Source organism: Amblyomma maculatum, chromosome 8, assembly GCF_055883805.1.
Source record: "Amblyomma maculatum isolate TAMU_Amacu chromosome 8, ASM5588380v1, whole genome shotgun sequence".
Classification (NCBI taxonomy): domain Eukaryota; kingdom Metazoa; phylum Arthropoda; class Arachnida; order Ixodida; family Ixodidae; genus Amblyomma; species Amblyomma maculatum.
Genome location: NC_139351.1, coordinates 95323341 through 95345139, shown reverse-complemented (window position 1 = coordinate 95345139; position 21799 = coordinate 95323341). Strand labels below are relative to the sequence as shown.

The 21799-nt window shown below is 42.4% G+C and overlaps 1 protein-coding gene across 3 annotated transcripts; it reads left to right on the top strand.

The window, feature by feature from the left end:
* The first annotated feature begins 797 nt into the window (after positions 1-797).
* Positions 798-17065, top strand: LOC146181873 (caspase-1-like). 3 transcript variants are annotated; one of them, XM_084576888.1, is made up of 8 exons: positions 798-1194; positions 3196-3238; positions 3332-3390; positions 3778-3895; positions 5814-5961; positions 6709-6884; positions 9803-9926; positions 11879-17065. In XM_084576888.1, coding segments are annotated over exons 3-8 (801 nt in total). In that variant the 5' UTR covers positions 798-1194; positions 3196-3238; positions 3332-3388; the 3' UTR covers positions 12112-17065. The 3 variants fall into 3 exon arrangements, with proteins under 3 accessions (XP_084433014.1, XP_084433013.1, XP_084433015.1); XM_084576887.1 differs by lacking the exon at positions 3332-3390 and having other exon boundaries at positions 805-1194; XM_084576889.1 differs by lacking the exons at positions 3332-3390; positions 11879-17065 and adding an exon at positions 11389-11819 and having other exon boundaries at positions 808-1194.
* The last annotated feature ends 4734 nt before the right edge of the window (positions 17066-21799 follow it).

Sequence of the window (21799 nt, the reverse complement as noted above, 5' to 3'; positions counted from 1 at the left end):
TTCATGACCACTTTGTAAAAAGAAATAAATTATGTAACAGCCTGAAGCTGCTCCTCACTTTACCAGTTGGCAAATTTCCTAACGCTAAGCAGATATCAAGCTAAAATGAGCATTCCTGGTTACCAGTGGATACCGAATAGCGCAGTGTAATATAATCATTACTATTGGCTAAATGAGTTTGCGGCGTGGTTGGAGAGATGCGAGAACCCGTACGTGCGCACGATGCCTAGCCACTCTGCTACCAGTCTGCTGCTGACAGTTGAGTTTGCTCTGTAATAAAGCGGGCTCTGCAGGGCTCAGAAAAATACCCGTCCCGTACAAATAAATGTGCCATAACGATTTACAGTGCGCGATAACTCGTCCCGCATGAGCTGTAGCAGACGCCAGCGAAATAAGAGCGCTTTCACCCTAGTGCAACGGCGAAAACCCGAATAATGTCCAATGAAACGCCTTCTATCATGGGTGGAGGTCCACATACGTCGGCATAGGGAAAAAAATCACTACTTTTACTGAATAGGCGCACAAAAGCATCGGTGCTATGTCGTACTATTGTAAAAAAGCATTGAAAAGTGGACTAGTAGATGTTGCAGTGGCGCCATCTGGCGGCGTCAATGAAAATCGGCGTGCCCGAGCCACGACCGGTCTCGAGGGAGCGCGCGCCCTCTCCCTCGAGACCGGCCGTGGCCCGAGCGTCGTCGTTCGCGCCACTAGAAAGTATTCTAGTTCACTATATAATTTAGTAAAGAAATTCAAGCTTCTGGCACAACTTTAAAACATTTTTTAGCTCCGTAATGTGCGTCAACAAACTTGACTGCCATCTGTTCGAAAAAATAAGAGCTGTCTTTTCGACGTTTTATCATTTTCTTTTCCAAAAATAGGATTAATTCTCACCGGCAGGTGACAATACTGACAATACCGCTTGAAAGTGCACATTAGTGCAGGCAAGCGCGCGTTGTTTTTGACTTTTTGGCATCAGCGGCTGAAGTTGGCTGGTGGTCTTGTGTTTCGAAGTCCCCACGTGCCGTGAGCGCGGCGCGCGTGGGGACCGGTTTCATTCACGGCTTTTCTTGAGCTTGAGCGGCAGAATCGGATTCGCGTGGTTGTGGGCGTAAACAGGTCATCCTTGTGCAATGGCTTACAGCAACGGTAGCAACGGAGACAGTCATGAAATGAACGGAAGAAATGAAGAACAAGGCAAGTGACGCTTTTCTAATCGCGGCATTATTGAAATGAAACATTTGTTCCGCAAACTTGTACCAGTTTGTTTCGGAATTAAGATCGGGCGCGCTTTTGCATGTTTTCGGTCAAAACTTTCGTTGTGGACGCAAAGTGCTGTGAAGAGACTCAACACCAACGTTGCTCAGCGCTTCGATGCGGTATTCTGATGTGACAACGCGCCAGAGTATAGTGGCGGATGTTTTTAAACCACGGCAACAGCCATCAGCTGACACGCATCTGTCGCTTGATTTATAAAATGCCTTGCAATCGTACAGCGCGTACCTAGCTCTGTCTTCGTAATTCAGAAAACAAATGCAAGGAAATGATGGGTTATCACGTTATGTGTACCATGTCATAATCCATGCACGATTTTGGCTGGCTGCGGACTGCTTTAATTTTTGAACTAAAACATTGTGTTCTTGGGGGTGCGGGCTCTAGTGTGCATTTATTGATTACGCAGAGTAGCATGATTGCCTTCACTTGAACATAGATCTGCGAACTCAAGTCGTGATCGAAAATATTGTTCAAGGAGAATGCGCGATGTGAGTAGGGGGTTTGACACGTGCTGGACTTAAAGGAGAGGAGGTTCGACTAAGGAGAATGCGCGGTGTGCTAGACTTAAAGGAGAGGAGGTTCGACTAAGGAGAAAAGTGCGTCGTCTACGCGAGGTCAAACACGTGTAGGAGGTCGCGGGCACAGCCCGACAATCGCTGCCTTTCGTTGCCTAAGCCTGCATGGCCTTCTGACATAAGAAAACTGTACGTTACAATCGAAAGAAAAATAAGTCAAGGGGATTTTCATTACTGCTCCGCCAGATAAGCGCGCGTGACCTTATTTTGCAGTTTTGTCTGAAGGCAAAAGCCATGCAGTTTTGTGCATTTTGGTTGCTTGTGTGGCTGAACAGATCTTAGGGCAATTTTTGTAATTTCTGGGTCATTCATACTGAAAGTGTTCACATAATGAAGAAATTTTGGAGGGGCAGTTTCAACTTAATCTTGGCACCAGAGAAGAACATAGAAGAGGCAGTCACTTTGTCCAATCCCCCCATATGGCTATACGCCATACTTCATAAGGCCAAGAAGACGAAGAAGAGGCCCCATGGTTGTCCTGCACGCCCAATCTGCACTCTCATTTTCCACACTGGTGCACAGTTTAAGGAGAAACCGTTCAGCATTGTGCAGTGTATTGAGCTGGATTAAACTATGCAATCACATTTTGGCCATGCCAATTAGTTCTCAGGATATGCACATTTAGATAGCTTTGCTCACAATTAACAATAGAAAAAAAAAAAAAAACTAATCAGGCAACTGCTATTAACATTTGGCTGTGTATACACAAAGCACGAGAAATGAAATGTTGGAACCACCTTTCAGAATAAACGAGTATTAGTTATTTTACAGCACTTTGATAGGACTGGTTGATAAGTAGTCTAATTTGTAAGCATAAATAGAAGAATATGCTCTAAACATTGCACATCTTGATCATAGAGCAATATGCTGCAATGAAAACTATTGCTGTATGTCTACCTGCTGTATGTCTACATTGCATGACCCTAACGTGTGTCGGCTTAATTTAGTGAACCTAGCATTTTATTTTAGGCTGTACATGAAAATTATTTATAACCACTAAAAATTAAGAAGCCTTCTGTGTTTTGCAGAGCGCCCTGCACCATCATGTTATGAAGCCTATTTGTGAGCATTTACTGGAACAGGATTTCCACTATAAATGCATAAATTATATCTCAAAGCCCGCAAACGTTTTGTGGTGCCATGAAACCCAACATGTGTTCTGTCACAAATGCTTTGATACATGGCTTGGCAGCGAGATATCAGCCAGCTGGTTCAATGAAGGCAATATATATTTCGAGCTTGCCTTTCTTGCACTGTCTAATCAGCTTCAAGATCAATTCTGCTCTTATTCTGCTTGGGGTTATGTTTTTTCTCTCTAAAAATTTTTCTTCCTGCTATCTCATTTCAGCCAATGGCAGCAGTCAAACTGATGCCAGAACCATTTTTGGAGGGTAAGTGTTATCTTGATACTGTAAATGTTGAAGGGACTTTGAGGTAAGATAAGTTGGCCTATATCAATTGGTTACTATGTTCTGATTGAAAAGGGACTTCCTTCACTGAAAAGGGAGCTCCTCTGTGCTAAGGAAAGACAAGGTATTGAAATGTAAGTATTGCCTCTTCCAGCAGTTTCATAAGCAAGCTGCAATGACATCGATCACTTTTCACAGGTCACTTTCAGCATAGGCTACTCCGCAATTTTCTTTCAGCCAGTGCTCACTGAATTGTTATTTGTGTCCATATATTTTTGAGCGAACAATAAGTTTCTTGCTGCCAAATCAACTTTGACAGAGTCAGAAAAAGCCATCTAAAATGAAAACTACACAGAGTAACCTTCAGTAACCCGTTAAACAGGAAGCTTCATGTTGGCCATCTGCATGCTTTCCACAACTAAATGTTTGCAATGTCACCATTGTCTGCTTTTGCTGCACAAAATGTGGCATCTTTTTTATTTATTTTCTTTCTTGCATTTTGTAACCTGTTGCATTCCCAGGATATTCAGCAGGCCGTCGCCAGCTCCCCAGCACCCAGTGTTGAGAACGCCACTTAATGCGGAAGAGTACAGCATGACACGCCTAAGGCGAGGCAAATGCGTCATCTTCAACTACAAAGTGAGCATAAATTAGGATACATGGTGCAAATATTCATTTTTGACTCTTCATCACTTGCTCAACAAGGTACAGCGATATTTGTGGCTTATATAAGAAGGCAAAAAAATTGCGATGAAAGACTCCTTTTTCAAAAAGCTGCTGAAGAGGGCCAGAAGTTGACTTCATTTCCAACCGGCTGATCATCTCAAGTACTGCCAGCATTTACACCTTTGGGATTACTTTTATGGAAGATGTGCCTCGCAACTTCACCAGTAAGATATAATTACACACTGAAGATAGGCCAGTGCACTGCTTTTGAACTGCACTATATTTCGTTATAACTTAATCTCCTGCCTGTAGAGAAGTCTGATGTCTCGTATTCATTCATAAACTTCTTGCTTTTTCCATTATGACTCTGGAAAAAGATGCTTTAATGACAGTGAATTTGACTACATGCCGGGGCTGACAGCTGGAGAACCACCACCCAGGTCTAGAGAATCCAAATGGTAGAAAGAGCGCATTTTCTACGCATAACAGAAGGCGTACACGGCCGAAGTGTACATATAAGGTTGGCACAAATAACACAGGCAGCTCATAGGTTCATTGCTCTAGGTGTCTGTTTTGGGAGGCGTAGAAATTGGGTATTGTATGAAATCTAAATTGTCTCTTATTTGTTTGTTCATTTTTGAGCTTCCTTTCTTGCAGAATTACTTGCTTCAACGTTTCAGCTGGTGTATACTTGTTTGGCCATCTATTAGATAAACACTTTTTATACTTTATCTTTCTTGGCTGCTGTGGAAACAACAGAAATTGTCGAAAACTGGCCATCACATGTATGCAACACTTCACAAAGGAGAGTGAGAGCGTAATACATGATACATAAATTATTTGCCTTACAAAAGCATTGTAATGGGTAAAGGTAAGAATGCAAAAGGCTCATCAAAATTTTGTTAGAAAGGTAATGAGGGCAGATATTCAAAATATACAAAATATGCAGGACATAGAATGGTCAAGGTCAATGCATATATAAAGTAAATTGCACTCGCAATGACATTTCAAAATATTAAAAAAAAAAAAAAGTTCGCGCACAACAGTTTGAGTGCCAAAAGCAAGAATAGAAAAAAAAAGTTGAAGAGAGCCGAGTGTTTTAGTTATGAGGACCGATTTCAAGTGAGATCTTTTTAACATGTTTAGTGTTAATGGGGCAGAACTGTTGGTCATAATAAACCACAAATCCAAATTTAGCTTAGTTCAAAATGTGACTCCACTGTATGTGAGCCTTGGAGGCAAACCAATGGAATGGCGCAAGCAGACGGCTGTAGGAAAGAAGAGAGATGGAAAGAGGCGCTCTTTCTATCCCTCTTCTTTTCTGTGATCGTGTTCTTTTGCCGTTTCATTGGTTAGCATGAACCAACTAGCCCTACAGCAAGTACTTCTACTTGAAGGCAAACAGCGTTCTGGGGTGCAGAACTGGGAGGGGAGGGCACAGAACTAGTTTAATGGTCACTTTTAGTGGAATTCCTAGAGGCTGCCAGTAAAATTAATAATACTAAATTATCTGGTCAGTAGCATGCTGGCCGTTCGAATTATCCAGTAAAATATGTCTAATGAATTTTGGTATTTGTGAAAGTATTTGAACTCATCAGGATTTTGAACCAAGTGATGTCAAATTATCTAGGTTTCATTATGCCAGTGAACTTCATCTTAGTAACAGAACCATCACTCTTCTAACCATCTTTGAGGACATAACATAACATGAATGTTTTTATCACAGTTCAAGGCTTTCAGGGTGCCTTGTCCTGTGCATGGCCTTTGGGCTGTACATAGGCATCATAGTGTGGCCTTGATTTTTAGCGTTGATATTGCGTCCAGTAGGGCAAAATGCATGATCTTTCTGACTTAGGTGTGTCTTTTTGTACTTTGCTTTTGTCCCATGCAGCGTTTTGATCGTCACACTGGGCTGTGCGAGCGTGATGGCACGGACATGGATGCCAGCAGTCTCATCAACTGTTTCGAAGATTTGGGCTTTGAGCCTGTCCTCCACTCGGACTTGTCACTCAGGGATACTGAGAAGAAACTGAAGGAGCGTGAGTGACTCAAACTCTCAATACATGCAGCTGCAGAAAGCTGCTTAATGTATTTTTAAAAATTATTTTTTTTTTACTTGGTAACCTAAATGTTAGCAAATCCATATAGCACCTTAAGTTAGTACATCTAAAGATGGGTTAATGCATTGTCTACAACAGGTTCTATCCAGATTATTGAGAAAGAGACTTCGACAGCTTTAACTGCTTACAGAACAGTATATTAGCCTTTTCTCCTTCACATTGATTATCTTACAGAGCTTCACTGATGCCAGGCAGAAATAGCTTGAAGTTAAAAAAGATGTGTATGAATACTATGCTAGAAATAATTTTCAGGTCCAAAGTCACCTTTCCTTCAAAAAATGAATATTTGGACCATATTTTGTGCCCAGTCTCAGAAATGTAATAGTAGCATCGCAGAGTTGTTTTGCAGCAATGTGGTTAAAGCTGTTGACCTATACGAGACTCCGTCAACTAATTTGTTCAATTTTTCCTGCATGCAACTAGCAGTTCTTGCCATTTGTATTTATATTTTTCTCAGCCTACTTATTGGTGAATGAACACTTATTAGTCCCTCTTACTTAAACATCCTAATTGAGCTACTGCTATATAAACATTCTAAAGTGTTGGCCATATTGCTGCAGGACCTTTAAATCCTATGTTTGATGCCTTAGCACCTTATGTGCAAGCAAACATAATGAGACCTACTAATAAAAACTATTGCTAATTCTCATTTCTGTTTTTTCACAGTTGGAAAAGCGGACTACTCAGACGATGACTGCTTCATCTGCTGCTTTTTGACACACGGTGGTGACAACGTGCTTTACGCAAAAGACGGCAAGATTCCAGCAGATAGCATTATGGAACCCTTCCGCGGGGATGTCTGCCCCAGCCTCGTTGGCAAACCCAAGCTTTTCTTCATTCAGGTGAGCATGTGTAGTTTATTTATGCGACAGCTTTGGAGCTTCCTTCAAGCCTTACGGGATTGTGGCAGCATTTTTTTCCTTAAATGTCCGCCTCATTGTTGCAATAAATTCATTATTTAAAGCAAAGAGTTTTTAATCAACGGAGCATCTAAAAAGCACCTCCTTTGCACATAAAAGTTGCGATCATTGCATGATGCAATGATCGCATCTCAAATGTTATCAGTGAAATCCTTGCACTTGAATTCGGCTGCTGTGATGATGGACCCATTTATGAAGTCTGGGAGATTACCGAAAACAGGACCATTGTTTCCTCTTTCAGCTAGCACAATGTGGAGACTTATGAATGGGTAAAATTTAGGTGTTATAAATGCAGGCTTGCCTGTGAAGTCACCCCGGTGGAATGTGTGAAACTGCAAATGTTAAAAACCCGTTGCTCTGAAACAAGTTTTGCTTTGGCTATATTCAGAAAGGAGTAAAAGCTGCTGTGTTTCATAGAGAGAAGCTGGTTCAATTAACCCTTTCACTGTTTTTGCCGTACTGGTACTGCGGCCGCATTCCGTCCTGCGGCATTTTTGCTGTTCGGGTGCTGCGCTGAGCGCATAAAGTGTAAAAAAATTTGGCACTGGGGGTGAATGTTTTTCAGACTATTCAACAGTCAAAGGGTTAAAGGGGCCTTGTAACGCTCGTCTACTTTGCTTTGGATGAATTATTTATGTCACGCAGATACCGAATCAAATAGAATTACATGAATCAGTGCACTAGAACCGGAGTTATTCAGGAATGAATTTTCAAAATAGAAGCAAACCAAAAATTGCTTTCAACTCATTTTTTCCACTCTTTCGCTTTCCTATTTCACTCACCCAATGACGACACACAGCGGGACCAATCAAAACAGCTTACATGTGCACGTCACTACGACGTCGCGGAAGATGGGTTCTCATGGTTTCCTGTTCGCAGTAACACGTTTTTGCTAAATTTGGCGATCTCTCTTATGTGGCCAAGACCGTGTGGGTGCCTCACAGCAATAGAATGAGGAACAAAGAGACCAGGAGCAGGCAGGGGAAGGAGACATTCCTTTGTCACCATGCACCCCCAACTAATTGTGCTTTTCTCCTGAGCCCACTCCTTGACCGCCCCTTTCTCTCTATCCACAGGCGTCCTACAGTAGCCAGTGGCGAGTTCGTTCAATTCTTTTCTGCCCAACTTTGGCTGCCTAGCCACAGGTAGCTGTTCACGTGTATAGGTCGTGAAAATCTTTGATGCAAAGTAGTAACCAGCACCTCTGTTGGTGCTTTTTGAGTCGCTTGCTGTGGAGTGCCTTTGTGTGAAGCAAACATGTTGGAATCATTGACTTAACATAAAAAACATCAAAGCAACGTAACAAATTTTTCCTAATAGGTACAATATGCTGTGCATTTTTTGTTTACTCAATCGTAAAAAAGTGTGCGTGAGTTGAAGTCATATCTGCCACAAAGAACCACCACTGTGTGCCGACACCGTCAGCAATGGCATGATTTTGGTTCTCGAGTGAATTTAAATATCAGACAGTGAAATATGAGTGTTGCGTCGGGTAGTATTAGCATTGCCGTAACTCAGCAATTGCAACAAACGAGCGAAACAATCACTCAAATTTTGTACCAGGACCCCTTTAAGGAAAAGGAAAAACTGCCGAGGAGGTTGTGACAGTCACAGGATGAAAGAAGCCATGTTGTATGCTGTATTGTCAAAGCCATTCAGCATACTTTCCTGCCTCTTGCTCTTATCAACAGCACCTCAGAAGGGGCATGGATGGTTGTTGCCTTTTGGCAGCAATACTGTGCTCATGTTGTGTGTTACGGAGGTAGTATAAACAGCTGTAGCTTTCGCTCTGACATATCTTCAACAGGACATGCCTGTGAGGCGGGGAAACCATATTAGCAAGCACTTGGCCTGTTTCTCAGTTTTTGTGTTGTGGGGAACAGATACCTTTGAAACTGTGCAAACATTTGGGAAAAAAAAGTCTCTCCACTTCTTTATACTCCCGAACAGCCTTTCGTGGCTATGCAGCCAAGGCGACAGAGGCATAGCGTCCGTCACTGCATTGCTACATTAAGTAGTTCTGGCATATCTGGCCTCTGTTGTCGTTTTTGTTTCATTTCCAGCTTTATTTGAAACCATACTTCTCGAGCCACCAACGATGCAGATTGTCTTTCTTTATACCGCTAAAGTCATAACTGAATGTAGATTCGTTGTTAATGAATGTCCATTGTCAAAACAAACGCATTGCGAAAGCGTACAGAAATTGGCGGGTAGACGCCGCAAAAGCAGCCGATGTACACTTTGGAGGGTTCCTGACAGATGGCGCTGCCATGGCATTTGCACGGCATTATGTGCTGATGTGAAATTTCACTACACTAACGTTGTACTGGCTTGTATTGTAGTACACTCTTGGTGTTATAAATAACATGAATATTTCCATAATGGTATAATATTTGAGATCAAAATCCATGAAATTTCTGGAGGGACTATATTCAACTGCACAGTGAGCTGATGTGTTCCAGCTCTGTAGCTATGGCTGCATAGCCAGAAAAAATTGTCCAGGAGTACAGAAAGGATTACCCAAGTTGCCATCCCATCACTGATTTAACTGCTCTTTTCTTGCATCAGTTTGTGATAGAATTGTTACTAAGAATTCTGTCTGTATCAGACCAATTTGTGATTTCTTTACCTGTTTGCTTTAACGATGTTTTTGTGTGTGGTAGTGTGTGTGGAGGATAAATACTCTTATGCGCAGTTGGTACGGGAAAACAGCAATGATAAAGCAGGCTGTTGTATGCAGCAGACCTATGGAAAAGAAGAAAGAGCATGTGGGCATTATTTCAATGTTCATTTAAAGCTGAATTCTTAAACTTTCCATTGCTTATCCCCATGCTCTGCAGGCCTGTCGTGGCGATCGGTACGACCCAGGCGCTGATGCCATTGTTGAGACTTCCGACTCCCCCACGAGGCTATGTCGCATTCCAACGCATGCTGACTTCCTTACGGCCTACTCTTCAGTACCAGGTAAATGGACGCAAGCGACTCTATGTGCACAATTAAGTGCATCAGCTTACATCACAACGACCTGTACCGGGGTTTCACTGCTTGACATTAATCCACAACTCATCCACTGCAGCTTGCTTCATAATGGAATTTTTTTTTCTTGCTTTACACTTTCTTCAATGATTCGTTCTGTATTTATTGCGTCTCTATACTTTAGTATTTTCACAGCTATCACTTGTGTATTTTTCTTGCAAAGGGTCTAGTAATGCTTAGCTATGTCTGATTCTTTTGTTATTTTAATATTTCTCATCTTGTTTCGCCCCTGCTCGATTGCGTCCGCTTTTCCTGTATGTAGGGGTGCACCCCTTTATCAGGCCAGTCCAAGGCTTTTTGGATGCACACCTAACATACTCGATGTTAAAAAAATATTTGTATTTGTATGCAGCTTTGGTCCTATAAAGAAAACAAAGTTTTAATTTCAAGCCCTTACCTCAGCTTGTGCTCTTTATGTGCAGACTTTGTCCACAAACCTTTTTAATAGGCATTTCCTGATAGTAGCAGTGGTGAAGCCAGATATATTTTTCAGGAGGTAGTTATGCATTGCTGATAGAAAATAAGTAGCAAAAAGGAAAAAATCCGAAAGCAGGAGGAGGATGCTGCGATTGGAAAGTTCCGGGTGCCGTTCTCACACCGAAACACCCCCCCCACATACACACACACCCCCTGGCTACACCCCTGTGCCTTAGTGCTTTATGGATGGTTGCATGGACGTGGCACTGACACAACGCAAACTGTAGAGAACCAGTTTGCTTAGTAAAGTGTGGGTCTGTGCTAGTTGGTAATTTGCAGTGAACTTTCTTGTCTATGTTTGCCCGTGTAGAGGAATGTTTCAACATGTGGGTGTGAACGTGGTGGAAAGGTCTAGAAACTTCAGAATCTTTAATAGCGATATTAATTTTGCTTCTTTTTTTCCCAACTGGCCATCTTATACACACACAGGAAGGAGTTGGGGTTGCACGTTGTACCAGTGGTCGAAACCAGTGATGTTCCATGCTATAACTTGAAATTCTTTCTTATAGATCAGAAATATCTTATTCCAGGTCATTTTTCCCTGCACAGGGTTGAAGACTTCACCAATTCAAAAAAAAAAGGGAAAAATTTATATTTTACAAAACTCTCTAAAGGGTACCTTTCGCCAAATCCTCTGCTTCGGATTCTCTGAGAAAGTGTTTTCCCAGTAGAACATAGCCGGTTGAAATCGATCCAGAGCACATTAAATTGGCCTGCCTTACAACACATGATAGTACTATCTGTCGCCAAGTAAAGAAGGCAGTGAAAGCGTGTAATGGCCACAATTTTGTTTCCCAGATCTGGGGTGAAAATCGGCAGTGCGGATAAATATTTTCAGTGGTACCTGTCCTTGTTATTGCCAAAACATTCCTGGTTCTTCTCTTCCAAACTCGTTGGGACTTGGCTTGTTCAGGTTCCATGTGAAGTCATCCTTCATACCGTTCAGCTTGTGCCTGTCACCTTGAAACTTCATTTCTGCGGTCTCAAACAAAACCACGTCCCATGCTTCGGGTATCCAGTGACACACGGCCACAAGGGATGCCTTTCTTCAGTTGGCTGGTCGGAGTCTTCTGATGGACGGCCATTGCCACGCACTCGCTGTACGCATGGTAACATCCGTACTTAAAAGTGTGGCTTATGAAGACGTCCAGTGGCTGAAGCATGCTGGTCATACCTCCAGGTATGACAACCAAGTCTGTGTTAGATGTGTGAAGCTGTTGCCGCATGTTCTCTGTCAGGTGTCCTCTGAAGCTGTTCAGGACGAGTAAAGAACATGTCACAAGGTTTACACCTGGTTGCTTTTCCTAAACACACTTCAACCAGTCTGTCACCAGGAAGTCTGTCACCAGTCTGTCACCAAGAGGTTCCTCATATATTACGGTGACGATCTCTTCTCGTCGCAGGTTTCTATTCGTGGCGGCACCAACTTCATGGCTCCTGGTTCATACAGGGCCTGTGCTCAGTGCTCAGAGAGCAGGCGCAGTTCTCCGACCTGCTCTCCATGCTGACTGTGGTGTGCCGGCGTGTGGCGATCAACTGCGAGTCGTACGTGCCCGATGACCCCAGCAAGCACCGCAAGAAGCAAGTGCCGTTCATCACCTCCTCGCTCACGCGACAAGTCAGCTTTCGGCGGTGAAATGACAGCTGCGGTGTATCGGTGGCTGTGGCATTCTACCGATACAGAGAATAATGTTGCAGCCTCGATCCAGGTGGATATAGGTCGAATGTAGAAACATTCGTGGGCTAAGGCTTGGGTGCACTTTAAGGAGTGCTGAGGACTAATTTAAGTTGGTCTGCATCAATAGTGTACCACATTGTAGTGACAAAGATCCCTGTCGTGGTGGCCGATTTACGATGGAGGCAAAAATCAAAGTGCCTATGTGCTATGTGATGCCAGGGCACGAATCTCAGGTGGTCGAAATTTCCGGAGTCCTTCACTACGGCATCTCTCATAGCCTGAGTTGCTTTTGGACGTTAAACCAGGCTATGCAGTGCTGAAGAGGCTGGTTTCATCGAAAATGGAGTTTGTACTACGTAGCAGAGTTTAAAAAGATTACAGGCTTCGCAACCTCTGGCTGCTTTTGCAAGCAAACTTTGGTGATACCAAGGCATTCTATACCTTTTTGACCATATCTCAGGCCAGGCTACACTGCTATTATTTTTATAATGGGGATCCGAAGCCCCATTTGATCATCTCACTAGTTCAAATCAAGCGCAGCGGGAAAAAAAAAGATTTATTACTACTAAATCAAATTCTTGACTCCATAAATTCATCTTTAGCTGAGGTAGAAGTATCGACAGAGCATTAAAAGCTGAACATTCGATTTCAGCTAAAAACAAATTTCTTCAAAAAGCTTTTTGATTTCTTTAGTTTAAAGAACTTCATGTGGTAGAAATTATTCAGGTGCCTTTCCACTGTGGTGTGCCTCGTAGTAGCCTGAGTGCAGTTTTAGCAGTTGTAGGTAGTAACACTTTCTTCTTTTTAATTTTCAGGCTTTAATTTTAATGTTCATACAAAGCAAATGGCTGACAGAATTCAAGAAAACACACACGTGAACTGTCAATCAAAGTTGTAAATGCTACAGTTGTGTAAGTGGAATGGAAACGGGACTGGAATGACCTACCACAGGACGCCGTGCATCATATCAACACCATCCATTTTAAGAACACTATCAAGACCATTGTTGTTTAACTCTCATGCCCATCCTTCATGTAATGCCCCATACCAGGGGCCTTTGAGGTATCAAAAAAAAAAAAAAAAAAAGCAGATCTGCTAATACTTGCGACTAAAACCCCTGTGTTTCAGCAGCGTCACGCCAGTAAGCTTGAGCAGAAAAATGGTTGCTATATTATAAATGCATCATTGAAGGAGCGCATGCTGTTATTGTTTTTATTATGGTACTCCATGTTATTTATCACAATATTTTACACTTCAGCTTTTAACATTGTTTTCTGTGCATGATTCTTCATTTTGCAGGGCTGCTACATAACGCATTGAAGTTCTCTGAAGCTGTTTGGTTAAGGTTGTAAAGTTGAGTCCAGATATATGAAACCCAGTCATTTCAGACCCGGTTATTTGAAATCATTGGCTGTTTTGAACGCACAGATTACCCTCCTGGAAGTTGTGTGCGAAAGTACAGGAACGTCTTGCAGCATACTAAACTACAATCTTGGTGATCATTTATATGTATTAAATGGTGCACCATGCTACTGCAAGTGGCACTGCTCCTAACAGCACTCCCGGATAACATTTCATGCACGGAGACTGGTTGACTGCATGGTCTTGGCCAGCTAGTTCTTTTAAACCGCTTGTCGACATGAATGTTTGTTATGTTTGAAGGTGGCCTACGCTATGCTCCACTTGGTTTCCATGCTGCAATACTATCATGTAGTGAGGCCAACCTAACTAGCCAAGACGTAGTAGCAGCCATTGCCTGGCCGACTTTGCAGCTGAAGACATTGCGGAAAACCACTGCACCATAATTTTACAGAGCAATATTTCTCTTTGCAGTGCAGTGGTAACAGGATCATAGGCGTGCGCAGGGTTCTGCAGTTCTGCATTACGGGGAGCCAAGTTCCCCCCCCCCCCCCCCTTCCACCACGAGGTCCCTGCGACCAAAACACAGCGTGAAGATGAGGACTGGTTTTAAAACATATGTATTTTGATGTGATGGTATAGCAACACATACAAAACATTCTGCGCTTAAGAAACAAAACAAGCTTCGCCACAGTTGCAGAATTGAAAATTATTCGATGACGCGCTTCTCACAGCAGTTTGTTATTCAGTCCGTGGCTTTTCGGAGGAAAAGGTGGCTTGAAATACAAAGCACAAGTTCTGCGCTGCCAGTGTAGTAAAAAAAAATGTCTGTGGCCATAGCCCTGCACTTTTAAAAACAACGCACTGGTCCAACAGAGTGAAGGTATAGGGGCAAACTTGGCGCCCTCATTAGAAAATGGGAGAGGGGGGGGGGGGGATAGGATGCCCCCTCCCCCTCTGCACATGCCTATGAACAAGATCAGACATCTGACAGGCTGTGGGTAGTTTCAGTGCTGCTTGGTTGCGAAGCAGGTTAGGCTTAGCAACGCCTTGTAAGCATTGCATTTCAGGCACCGCAGTGGGAGGTATGTCTTACAAGATGCATGCCACTAGTGTGTCTAGAATGTGTTCTTGTTCGTAGGTTACAACAAGCGAATCGATTGCAGCTCGTTACATACAGAACTCTTTTATGACCCTGTTATATCCGGACTCAGCTGTATTTTGTCCCATTGTGTTTACAGGGGTTGAAACACCGAATTTTCCATTGTGTACTCTTGCTTTAGAATGTACCTTTAGGGAGTAAGATGTTAGTAAACACTGAACGCTGTAGTATGAGATTTTCTTACACCTAGTAAATAATTTATAATCTGAATTTTTCTTTGATCTAGTTTCATTTTTAGCCATCAAGCATCAGCTGTGGTGTCACAAAGAGGTATGTGATGAAATATCAGAAAACTGCAATATGGTAACTGCTTGTTCACATGCTCTCAATTCCACTTTCAGAAGTGGACTAGCACGCAAGCTTTCGAGCTAATTAAACAACAACGCAGTTGTATGATATTGTGACTCTTGTGTCTCGCATGATCTGATACCTACTGATGATGTAGCAGTCGTCATTCAGCTGCTGAAACTGCAACTACGTCTAAAATGAAATTCAGTTATCAAATATTGACTAAGTGTGCACATTTCTTGAGGTTATCTCTGTTTACTAACTTCACATGCATTGTTAAAAAAATCCACAAATAATTTAGCATCTCAATCACATTATATGGAATCTGGTGCACATCAGCCCATATTGTGTGTTTCGAGTGTATATTTTGAAGCAGTAAATGTACTGTGCTGTGTTTTCTTTTTTTTTTTCTTCAGAAGTTTTAATATAAGTAATGGGAGCAATTTACCCATTATTGTGCACTTTTATCTTTGACTGTCCCCTTTTTTACAGCATGAATTTTTAATTAACAGACTTGAATGACTTATTATGCTGCATAGTATTGTTGTCTTTATATATGACGACTTTTCTATCAATGAAAACAGGTCTGCATCAAGAACACACTAATCTTTTACCATGGTGTATTTTAAGAAGCCACTGGCAAAAAAATGTATCATGTATGGGGTGGCATCAATCATGTGGCATTTGTAATGGTTAATTAGAAAATAACACATTGGCAGATCATTGAACCATTTACAGACGAGAGCACTTTGTGCACAAAAGCGTGCAAGTGTTGCCCTTCGTCAGTTTAACAAAAGGTATACTGTGAACTCGTTAATTCGGATTTCGGATAGTTCGAACTTGGAGCGCGGTCCTGGCAGACACCTATGTAAGTCCATGGTGATGGATGCTCGTTAATTCGCATTTCGGCAGGCTTGCATCAGTTAATTCAGATGAGGGACCACGTTAAGTTACGACCCGCAAAGCTATTGATCACCGATATACTAGACTTCCGTGAACCTGAAATGCATGGTGAAACACTGCTACTGTGTCGCAGTAGGAAAAGGGCTGCAGAGATGCTTATGATTCTGAAACAATATTCTTCAACACTCCTGACAGTGTGCACAAAACTAAGCACTTGAAAAAACCGTCAAATATTGTCACGATTGCTTAGCTTTCATCTCACATGTATAGACAACCATATTTCTTATTAAATAGCATCGGTCTTCAGCAGTTCTTTAGGGCCATTCGATAAATCAAACTTGCGGTTAATTCAAACATTTTCCTTGGTTCCTTGAAGGCTGAATTAACGAGATTTTACTGTATTACCATGTACGGCAGAATCTTGATGGTAGGATCCTGGCTGATACAAATTTATAAAATTTGCAAGCCAAAGCGCATTGTGTACATTGGCAGATATTCGGATGGTCCTAACACTCTCCTTCACCACTGCAAGTAATGTGAACATGGAAACTATACCTGCACCCACGACTGCTAAGCGCTGCCCATACATTGCAAATACTTGCAGTACAGTACGTACTGCAAGCATTGAACAGTGGATCAGTGGATCACAGTACACACCTGTATGCTATAGAGAGATATCATCTGCAACTACTCATTTTCAGTGCTCTTGCATAATTTTTTGGATTGTGTGAATATTTTACGTGGTCTTGCAAAACTTGTATCATCTAGGTAGTACTATTATATATGCTATTTAATTAAGGCATAACTTGATGATTGCATGATTTGAATTTGTTGTACCCTCCGGATGTTGTAGTAATAGTTTACTTGGCAATGTTCAAATATATTGGAAACATACGAAACATATTTCCCTTCAAGATACGCTCTTTTTGGAAACGAGTTTCCACATACTGTGTGTGGTGTTTGTGGAAAATATCACAGCTATGTAACCCAATGCAAGCTTTTGTACTTTTAAGACTTAGTGATGATGCTTGACTCCTTACTCACAAAAGGACATATTGTGATCTTGTCATAGCCGAGTGTCTGTGGAGTCCTTTCACAAGATAAAAAATATGTTCAAATAAAAAAAGACCAAAATGATAACATTGAGGATTTTCTTAAATAAAATAAAGAGCTAACGCCTATATGTTTTACTGCTGTGTTTTATGCAAATGTTCCTTTTTTGGAACATATTGACATTTGCTGGGAAAATTTAAAGATGGGTAGTACTCCTACCTTAGAGTCTCCTGCATCACGCCAGCTGTCGTATACGCTGTACTGTTGCCGTCTATTCTCTTTTCTTTATTCCTCCTCTTATGCTGATATTTTGTTTTGACAGCTCATACATGAGTGGCTGGTTGTACAGTTTATCCAACCTGTTACAGCTGCAGCTGCAACAAATGCTCAATAGTTATAAACGAAGGGGCACAACCACCAAAATATGCGTTGCAGCAATGGTACTGAATGTCGGACACAACGAACAAACCTGTGGCTGCAAATGCTGATACAGTGAATGAGAAGGTGCCTTAAACTTGCCTTTGCAGCTAAAAACTTTCACTTTCAGCTAGTGCCAACGATGCGGAATCGAATCCTGGCTGCGGCGGCCGCTTTTCAATGGAGCAAAAAAGCTAGGCACCCATGTACTGTGCGATGTCCGTGCACGTTATAGAATCCCAGGTGATTAAGATTTCCGGAGCCATCCACTATGGCGTCTCTCACAACCTGAGTTGCTTTGGGACGTTAAACCCTATTAACCAAACCAAACTTCCAGCAGGTGCAGAGGTCAGACAGCATCTCCCAAACCCTGACTCTCTCCTGGAAAGAATATAGCAGTCAAAAATAGCACACACCAACAGCCTACAAGCTTAATCATAGCAACTGTGTGCTAGCTGAGCAAAGCATCTTAAATGCAGGCAGGAGAGTAGTGGGGTGTGACGGTGTGTGTGTGATTCCTATGAAAAACATACAAAATGTTTTGACACTGTTCATCTTATCAGAGAATTCATCTTAACTGTGTGCTTGCAAGGGGAGCTTAGAGTAGCTGAAAATTTAGCATGTAAAATTACACAGTGCTCCATTTAATCTCGAATGAATACACTGTGAATACAAAGAAACAATTGCACTGACCAAACTAAGCTACCTGAACTTGTGATGGCAAGCGTATATGCAACTTAGGGGCTCTGATTTCACAGCTTTGAGCAGTTCTTGAATGGCATTCTAATTGAAAGTTTGAGTGTTTTTGTAGAAAAACCTTGTGCTGTAGTATTTACTACCACTGTGTTCTGCCTTGTGACCATTAGTGTCTCAAAGGCCACTGTGCACCCTCCAGTCGAAAATATTTTCTTCCCTCTGTGACTGTGAGGCTTCGCCCCCAGAGCGCAAAGGCGCAAAAATGTTTTTAAAAGAGTAATTAATAATGCAGTTACAGCCACCACAATCAACCGATTATGTGTTTCCCTCTCTTTACATTCCCTTTTCACTCTCCTGCCCGGTCGTCTAGCCTCCGCAAGCCAAATCCCTCTTCCTCCTCCGTGTTTGGCAGGAGGTGGGCAAAAGGGAGATAAAATGAGAGGTCGCGTCGGAGTGAAAGTAAGGGAACGAAATTGCAAGGGAAAAGTGCGCAGTGAGTGGCGGACACAATTAGTGATGTACGCCCATCCTCCGTCAGTCAGCGAGACGGACCAATGGATGTCGTTGCGAGACTGACGTCAGACTCGCGGCTCGATGGGCCAGCGTAGAGAACGGGGAAGCTGGTTAGCTGGTTTCCCGAAGAAGAGCATAAGGGAGCGTTGATTTGTATTTTTACTGCTTTGCGGCACACGTATCACTGTAGTATTTTGCATAAACTATCTCCGGTACCTGATCGAAGCATTGGGCTCCTTTGCTTACAAAGTCATACCCTGGACAGTGGCCCTTTAAAGCACAATGATAGTTGCAATTTGTAACATACATACTTTCCTTATAGGAATATGATGCTGGAAGTAGCAGTAGCGCCTATTCTAATGCGCATATATATATATATATATACCGGGTGTCCCAGCTAACTTGAACCAAGGGTTACAAAATAATGTATTTGAGGTAGGTCAGTGAAACCAATTGCATACAACTGCCAGCCTGTTTGCGCACTACAGGCAATTTTTTGTTTGGCAATTACTTAATTAGCCAATTATGTTAATTTCTCTAATTTATTAAATATTGACTTTAGACCAAAAATGTGAATTGGAAAGTTGTAGAGCACCTTCAGAAACCCCCATTCCATTAATTGCGATAAAGAAAGTCTCACGTGTATTTTTTTTCCGGGCTCAGAAGAAAGCCCGCGAAATACAAATAATACCACGTGATTAGCGCATTTGTGCGCCGCGATTGTGGTGCTCTCAGTCGTGGTTTGAGCGAACGACGTAAGCTGCGGCCGTGACCCGATGGTCCCGTTGCAGCGGCAGGCAGAAATGTTGGCGATGGTTCGAGCAGCTCGAGCTCGCCCGTCGCCACCGCGATTTTGGCCAGGCCTGCGCACCGCAGCAGCCTACATCACGACAGGCGGATGACGATAAAGAACCAGCAAATGAAGGTGCAGCGCTAATTTTAGTCGAGTCACATGATGTCATCTCGCCCCTTTACCCAAGCCTGTATGCGCAGATTCAGTGGCTGATACCTTATCGCTCATTCGGTCTTCGCTGATAGGAGAGGAGGAGGCCTTGTTAGAATGTCGGTGGTGTCGGCTCGCCGCTCTCGCTGCTACTGCACTGTCACGTGGGCCGGCTGTCTGAGGCGGGCGAAGAAGCCATCGCAGGCATATCGGCCTGCCGCTTTTACGGGGCCAAGAAGACACGGCCGCAGCTGATTTCGTTCGCTCAAACCACGACTGAGAGCACCACAATCGCGGCGCACAAATGCACTAGTCACGTGGTATTATTTGTATTTCGCGGGCTTTCTTCTGAGACCGGAAAAAAAGATACACGTGAGACTTTCTTTATCGCAATTAATGAAATGGGGGTTTCTGAAGGTGCTCTACAACTTTCCAATTTACATGTTTGGTCTAAAGTCGATATTGAATAAATTAGATAAATTAACATAATTAGCTAATTAAGTAATTGCAAAACAAAAAATTGCCTGTAGTGCGCAAACAGGCTGGTAGTTGTATGCAATTGGTTTCACTGACCTACCTCAAATATATTATTTTGTACCCCTTGGTTCAAGTTAGCTGGGACACCCGGTATATATATATATATATATATATATATATATATATATATATATATATATATATATATATATATAGCTTTATCTGTGTCAAGTTTCACATCTTAGTGATTAAAGCAAAGCATTTGCGAACTTGTGCTTTGAGACACCAGGTAAGTGGTGCTCATAATATTACAACAGTCCAGTGCATTATAGAAACTTCTAGTACTCTATTACCAGAGTACAGAGGCTAAATGCTTCATTAAGTGACATCATGGTACAGGCTGTGGAAGATGTGCTGCAATCCCTATAAAACTTGGATGCCAAGGCCATGCACTGTAACATGTATGTTTTGGCCACTAAATCATAATTAAGCCAAGCTAAAAGGTGGGTTCAATAACATGCATATATATATATATATATATATATATATATATATATATATATATATATATATATTGGACAATTTTGTGTAACTGCCGAAAGAAACGAACAGTTCAAGTAGTGCCCTGACAAGAATTTCTCCAACTGCATGGGAAGCAGGTATAATGAACCTTTTTCCAGTAGCGCACCCCTCTTATTTGCGGCCGGCCGCTAGGCGAAGTACTTATGATTGACGGGACGGGTTACTGAGAATTTGTGCAAAAATTCCTTCCGAGTAATGGGGTGGGCTTCTTTACAGAAGTTGAGTGCAGGGTCTTGCCCTAGTACGTGCAGAGCTAGGCTTAAGTCATCTGTGAACATACCTTGATGCACTAACCCCCCTCCCACCCGCTGGTATCATGACACCGTGATCATGGCAATGACAACGGGAAGCTGGCGAACCTGGCCCTGTCTTCCCCATTGAGGCTTAAGCTGCGGGAGATTGGGACAATATAATGCGTCCGTTCCGAAGGTCTTGAAGATATGCTAGCACTGCACGCGATTATTGTGCAGCAGTTCGTCGCGTCGATGAAGCGAGGGGTTTCGTTTTCTGGAAAAGCACGTGCAACGAAGTCGTCCTCCTATTTCCGCGTTGCATCCTGGCGACAATGGCGGCCGAGGAGGCTTCGCGCATGCGCAGTAGAGCTACTGGAAAAAGGTCCATTTGTTGCACAGAGTTTAAATATATATATATTGTAGCAATTTTGTTGGGATTGATGAAAAGTTTCCAAAGAATCGCAGGCTAGGTTGTAACTGAAATTTCAGTCTATTGTGCAGCATCACTTATCATACAGTGTAGTAGAATATACTATGATAATATAAGGACCATGGCCCAGTGGGGCTTAGCGCTGAGGACTGCATGATGATGGTTTTCTGTGTGCTCACTTTGGCATCTCTCAGTATTTTTGGTAAAGGTTGTGGCTTCAGTATTATCAAAACATATGCCCCACCACTGCGGCTTTCGTGCAGTGGCAGCAATTAATATTTATTCACACAGGAGATAGTATTTCATCGCCTCCAAGTGTGTTGGTCGCGTGAACCTTGTGTACCGGTATTTACACATAAGCTCCAGAATAGCTTAGTGCAATGAAGGAAATGATCAAATCAATTGAGTGCCTCAATATGATGCAGTTTCCAAATGAGGCAGTATGAGCGTTGAATGTCTGAATAAGTTGCAATAATTTTATGATGCAGTGGACAAGCATTTTTGCGGGAGCTTGACTGATGTAAAGCTGGGCAAAGGCATCGAAATCATAGTTCCTTCGAGACTTTTCATAAGTTTTTTTTAGTTGCGGC